Source organism: Epinephelus moara, chromosome 7 (assembly GCF_006386435.1).
Source record: "Epinephelus moara isolate mb chromosome 7, YSFRI_EMoa_1.0, whole genome shotgun sequence".
Taxonomy (NCBI): Eukaryota; Metazoa; Chordata; class Actinopteri; order Perciformes; family Serranidae; genus Epinephelus; species Epinephelus moara.
Genome location: NC_065512.1, coordinates 1,806,155 through 1,812,528, shown reverse-complemented (window position 1 = coordinate 1,812,528; position 6,374 = coordinate 1,806,155). Strand labels below are relative to the sequence as shown.

The following is a 6,374-nucleotide window of genomic DNA, read 5'->3' as shown; positions in this document are numbered from 1 at the left end:
AAGTTATATCAAAGTGTCATTTCTATAGTGTTGTCCCATGACAAGATATAATAAAATATTTGCAAAAATGGGAGGGGTGTACTCACTTATGTGAGAAACTGTACATATATATATATATATATATATATATATATATATCACATTGTTCACATCACTGTATCACCGTTTAGACTAATCTGATGTTTGTAAAATCTATAAACACAATGATTGAACAAACGTTACTATTTCTGTGTGTGTAATTAATAACATGGTTATCGTAGATTAGCTGGGCTTGGGGTGTCGGTGGCTTAGTGGTAGAGCAGGCGCCCCATATACAAGGCTGTTGCCGCAGCGGCCCGGGTTCGAATCCAGCCTGTGGCCCTTTGCTGCATGTCATCCCCCCTTCTCTCTCTCCCCCTTTCACGCTTACCTGTTCTGTCCATTAAAGGCAAAATGCCCAAAAAAATATCTTAAAAAAAAAAAAAAAAGATTAGCTGGGCTAACCGTTAGCTGTTAGCCGTTAGCCATTAGCGGTGTCTGTAATAACTCAATAACTCATTAAACGGTCCGTGAAAAAAATATTTTTTCCAGCGGATGTCTTAGTTACAACATGATTGAGCTAACTGGAGTAGTTTCATGTCATATCCGACAACGGGAGGCTTTTAACAGATGACGTCCTGATGCTAGCTTTGCTGCTAGTGTTAGCTGTCCCTGGCAGCTGCAGCCACTGATGCTTTCTAGATATCGTGATTTCCCAAAACTGAATAAATACCACACATAGCAACACAAAACTGCTTTGCTAGCTCAATCATGTTGTAACGGCTGGATGGATTGATGCGTACATGCTGATTCAGGTGCTATCAGAGCTGATCCGCGCATCACTATGGTTTAATGATCAACTCAGTCAATAAAAACAACCCGTCCTGTGTTCGGAGTGTATGTCGCTGACAGAAAGAAAGAAAGAAAGAAAGAAAAGAAAAAAAAAGATAGAAAAGCAGCGTACACCTCACATATTTATTTCTCACAGTTGCGCACACGTTTGGCTGGCATGCAGAAGCACCGTCTGTGTGTCTGTGTGTCGAGGGTGCGAGCCACAGCTTCAGCTGCTCAGGTAGAGAGGCTGTGTAGCCCAGTGTGTTTTTTCGCTGATTCGGTTCTGCAGGTTCTCTGCTGGTACACTGGAGACGGGGATCAAGCAGTTTGTCTCACTCGGGATAGATTGTGCTTTTTGGCTCATAGTTTTTGATTGACGTGCGATTTATTCGCGTTTAGAGGGAATTATTTTTACCGGCAATTCCCGGATAACGGAAACGTGGGCACAGTTATCTATATAAAATACACAGACTAACTAACTAACTAACTAACTGACTGACTAACATAAACAACTGACAATTGAAAAAAATTAGCTTGCACCGTTAGCTCCGGTAAGGGAAAGCATGAGGGAAAGCGGCTGACCGGAAGTTACGCACAAAAACACGGAAGTTGATCACTATTTACTTCCGTGTTTGAAAATAAGGTGGATAGTACGCCCGAATCTGTGAGCACCTTTGTCTGCCTCTTCGCCAAGCGCACAGTGCCCACATGGGTTGGTTAACCCAAGTGGGCACCAGATAAGATGCCCATTTCTGACCCATATCCACTTTGTACTCAGGTAGCCCCAGCATGACCCATGTAGGGCCAACCTGGGTAAACCTACCCATGTGGGTAATTCTCATAGGGCCAATATGGAACACATGGACAGTTCAATATAGGGCCCATTTTTATCTCATTTACTACCCAAATGGGCCCCACATACAATGTTGGCTTGATGTCGAACTTCTGTCAGGAAGATTTTTTTTTGTGTCCCTACTGATCCCCAGATCCTCGGGTAATTATAATTCCTGCCTCTCACTTACATTGGTGAAGTTGAGATAATCACAGTTCTGGAGTGCAGAGAGGATTGAATGGAAAAATAGTAAGGAGTGGAGGACAGAACTATCAATGGACGATGTGAAAGGAAGGAACGGATGAAGATTGAGTTTGAGGAAGATGAGTGTGGAAACCATAGTACCTCAGTCTCTGTGGAGATAAACAGCAACAGAGGTGAGCAGAGAGGATAGAGATAAATCTTCTGTTTGACAGAAAGCTTTGGTCAGAAAGCTGTCAGAGTTCAGCAGCTTCTCATCTCTGGTGATGGAGACCTTGGAGGGATATGAACTCTGCTTTCCACAACTCCTCAACACCTCCTGCAGGAAGCCAATTCGGTCTTATTTTGAGGCCATGCTCATTTACATTGTGTTGTCCTCCATTTCTCTGCTCACTGCAGCTTTTAACCTGCTCGTCATCATCTCTATCTCCCACTTCAAGTAACTGAATATTACATCAATTTATGAAACTGTTAGATAGTACTAACAATGCTTGGTCTCAAACTATTTTTTTTGGTATTTTAGTCATTGCTGTGTTTGCTTTTTTTTTCTTCTAAATTATAATAAATACTATAAATAATAAATATATTGCTGGTCTTCCTCTGCAGGCAGCTCCACACCCCGACCAACCTCCTCCTTCTCTCTCTGGCTGTCTCAGATTTCTTTGTGGGCCCCCTCAATTTCTTCCAAATTATGCTCATAGATGGCTGCTGGCTCCTCGGTAACATCATATGTACTCTGTATCAGTATGTAATATACATTATTACCTCTGCCTCTATAGGAACCACAGTGCTTATATCAGTCGACCGATATGTGGCTATTTGTGATCCTCTGCATTACTCCACCAAAGTCACAAAACAAAGAGTTCAAGTCTGTGTTTGTCTGTGTTGGACAGGTTCTATTTTCTTTCACAGTCTGCTGCTGATGGATAACCTGGAACAACCAGGCAGGTTTAATTCCTGCTCTGGAGAGTGTGTGTTTGTCATCAACTACATTGCCGGAATTGCAGATGCGTTGTTGTCCTTTATCGGTCCTGTCACTGTCATCATAGTCCTGTACATGAGAGTATTTGTGGTGGCTGTGTCTCAGGCTCGTGCCATGCGGTCTCATGTCACAGCTGTCACTCTCCATCAATCAGCAAAAGTAACTGTTAACAAATCTGAGCTGAAAGCAGCCAGGACTCTTGGTGTTGTCATTGTTGTGTTTCTAATATGTATTTGTCCATATTTTTGTGTTGCACTATCGGGCCAAGACACCTTACTCAATGCTTCATCTGCTGCCTTTGTAATCTGTTTGTTCTACTTTAACTCCTGTCTGAATCCTGTGATCTATGCCTTTTTTTACCCCTGGTTTAGAAAATCTATTAAGCTCATTGTTACACTTAAGATACTGCAGCCTGGCTCCCGTGAGGCAAACATGCTGCAGACAGACCCTTAGCATGAACAAAAACTATACGTGGTCATGTTGGTGAGAAACTGAATAACAGATTCTGGGTAAATCTGACCTGTGTAAACACTTATACATACATATATATAAAATGAACATACATGATACAATCCAATATGCTCAAAGAATGACTGTTTCCTTGTTACTGCAGCAGTAAAGTCATTAACTGTCTGTTCATTAGTTTCAGGCAAAGCACCACCTCTAGGATTCTGCATGTATCAAGACTTTTTCACATTTTTGTTGTGCGTGCTGTGTTCTCAACACAGTAGAATTGATAAGAAATTGTGAGATTGTCCCTACTCTTATCTGTGATTTCAAGTTATTTATATCCACATTAGAAAAACAGTGTAAAGACTTGTACTTAGTTTTAATACATGACTGTGACCCACAGACATTAGCAGAGTTAGAAATCGTACAAGCGATGTGTGGGCCCTCTTAAGGTGATTTGGATGATTATGATATGTAAAACGCCTGCTGTATTTGTTGTTGTTTAAGTGGTTTACTCATATGACATAACATATCGTTTGAAATGGTTTGGAAAGTGGTCGACCTCCGACTACTTCTCAGTTGCTATGTGATGGAGGTGGCTTGGATGGCCTCTCCAAACCCATACGACCATTACAAGACACAACCACCAAAGTAGGCTCATTTAACTTATCTGTCACACAAAAGACAAACAGTCATAACTCACCCATGAAGCATACATGAAACATATTATTACACCCATAGATATCCACACTTTCAGCTTCTGTTGCATCATTTCAGACTTTTATAATTCTCTTCATATCATGCATAATTTCTCTCATTTTGCATATAAACAAACTAGCTGGGCACTGCCAGGATGGAGGTGAACGTCAGGGCTTTCTATTGAGACCTCACTGAGTCAATAGAAGCTTTCAATGCTGTTGCTATGGCACTGATAGCCAACCTCAGCCTGAGTTGAAAGGACGTAAATCACTTAGATTTCCTGTAGTTTCATGCTAGTTAAAAGGCCAGTGCATGGCTAAGGTTTATGGGTCTTGTACTGAATGACACTCCTTATCTCCAGTAGAGTTTTTAAGTCATAATTGTCATCATAGACTGTTATGAATGTACAGAAATGATAAACAAAAAGCTCCTATGTTGTCTTAATGGGGAAAAATGTTTTTCTCTTGTCAATTTAGGTTTTCTAGAAGTGTTTTTATTTGCAGTAAGCTCCTTAAAAGGCATCTCTGTCTGTGTTGATAGGTTTTTCACTCATAACCACACATTCAGCTCATTATTTACCCTCTTTTATTTGAAAAGCACCTGAACAAAACCTTAGAAAAACATGGAAAACATTTCTTATACGTGATATTGTTTTCTAATTTGAATTTGGACTATGTGAGGCATCATGATATGGCCCCATTGTGTTTTCCAGCTAATATTTCCCAGGTCATCTTTTTTTTTCCAAAGACAAATTTGTACAAAGATAAACTTTTGTTTCAGCGTGTTGAAACTCAGAAGACAGACTGAAGCAGTTAATTCTGACTGTTGGGGAACAAAGTGTTGCCTTACAAATGAGACCATGCATGTACATGTATTAAAATTGGAACAAGTCCAGCTTTCAATTTACTGTGGGTATGCTTTGAATAGGTGTTTCACATAAATTTTACAGGACCACCCTTTAACAGACAGTAGTAAAGTTATAGTTAGTATCCTCCCTGCAATGTTGTGCCAAAATAGCACTGACATATAATGATGTGAGCTCTGTGAGTTACTTTTTTACTTTTCCTTCAGTTCTAACATATTGTTTGGATGAATGTTGACCCACTTTTACATTTGACGGCAGTAAAATCACCGTAAATGACATTTTTCCTAAAGTGATCCAAAACGCACAAAAATCAAAATAATGAAAGAATTTTATACACAAATTGACCCATATCTACTGAGATGGATTTCAGATCCACCGGTGCAGCTCATATCTAGAAAAAAAAAGAAAAAAGGATTATTTCTAGGGAATCTTCGGGAAAACTGTGTAAGCAATGTCTGTGCCTTTTTTATGGGACAGTAGTGACAGAGTTCAAGGGGGGGCTTGACACTGTCACAAGAACTGATTATGTTCCCACCACATTTGCTCAGGTTTCCACTGATACAGGCAACTATTTGTTGTGGCGGTTCAATTTAAGACCCAAAATGCAAAAACAACCAGGAAATAGAGAATGGTTAAAGGCAGTTTCTTGTAGTTTGAAGAAGTGGAGATGAAAGACTTGATTGATCTGATCTAAATGAGGCTGGACATGGCAGGTTATGGTTGAGGCTGGCGTGGTGACTCACAGAGGGGACTGAATGACTTGGCAGAGCCTTAATGTCTGAGCTGGGGTTTTATAAGTATAAAACCCCAGCTCAGACATTAAGGCTGATTGCGGCCTGATTGTAGATGTGGTTCAGGTGTGCAGATTCAACAGCTGCTGGCACTCAGGAGGACTGGCAAGAGGAGGGAACCAAAAGGCCATGCCCAGCAAACACACAGAGACAGACTGAAAACAAACATGAGATACTAGGAAGGGGATCCAGGAAACACAAGAGAGAGGCAAAGCTGAAACCCTAACACTGTTGGCATTTGAAGTGTCATGGGAGTCTTTAAAGTGAAAGAAGAAAGCAGCATGGTGCGCTTAAGGATCAAAGGTCATAGGGTGACCTCACACTGTTGCAAGGTCTGCACCTGCATACAGAAGCACCTGTAATGTTAAAGAATAACCTCAGAATAAACAAATTAAAATCCAACAATTCCCAGCTAACTAACTGAGATAAAAAAAAAAAATGTGGCTCTAGGGCCATATGACTAGAAAGCCAGGTCATCAACTAATTTTGTCCAAGGGCCAGATTTTCTAAGCAAACATTGTGGAGGCTGGACTCTCAAATAAGACACCTGATTATGTTTTAAATGGGTGAGCTAGCTTGAAAAGATACCAGAAAAAAAATAATGTAAATAAATGTTCTGCAGTTCTACACCATCTACAGACGAGATTTGTTAGATTGAGGGTGTTATGAAAATCAGGAATATATCAGGAACAGTATCATTAA

The 6,374-nt window shown here is 40.5% G+C and overlaps 1 protein-coding gene across 1 annotated transcript; it reads left to right on the top strand.

Moving 5' to 3' along the window:
• Nucleotides 1-2,151: 2,151 nt before the first annotated feature.
• LOC126393403 (trace amine-associated receptor 13c-like) lies at nt 2,152-3,320 on the top strand. The gene is made up of 2 exons (XM_050049556.1): nt 2,152-2,324; nt 2,492-3,320. The coding sequence occupies exons 1-2, from the start codon at nt 2,152-2,154 to the stop codon at nt 3,318-3,320; spliced, it is 1,002 nt and encodes a 333-aa protein (XP_049905513.1).
• Nucleotides 3,321-6,374: the final 3,054 nt, after the last annotated feature.

Coding starts and splice junctions, on each gene's coding strand:
- LOC126393403 (XM_050049556.1), top strand. CDS start 2,152: ATGGAGACCTTGGAGGGATATGAACTCTGCTTTCCACAACTCCTCAAC. Junction 2,325..2,491: donor ATCTCTATCTCCCACTTCAA/GTAACTGAATAT, acceptor CTTCCTCTGCAG/GCAGCTCCACACCCCGACCA.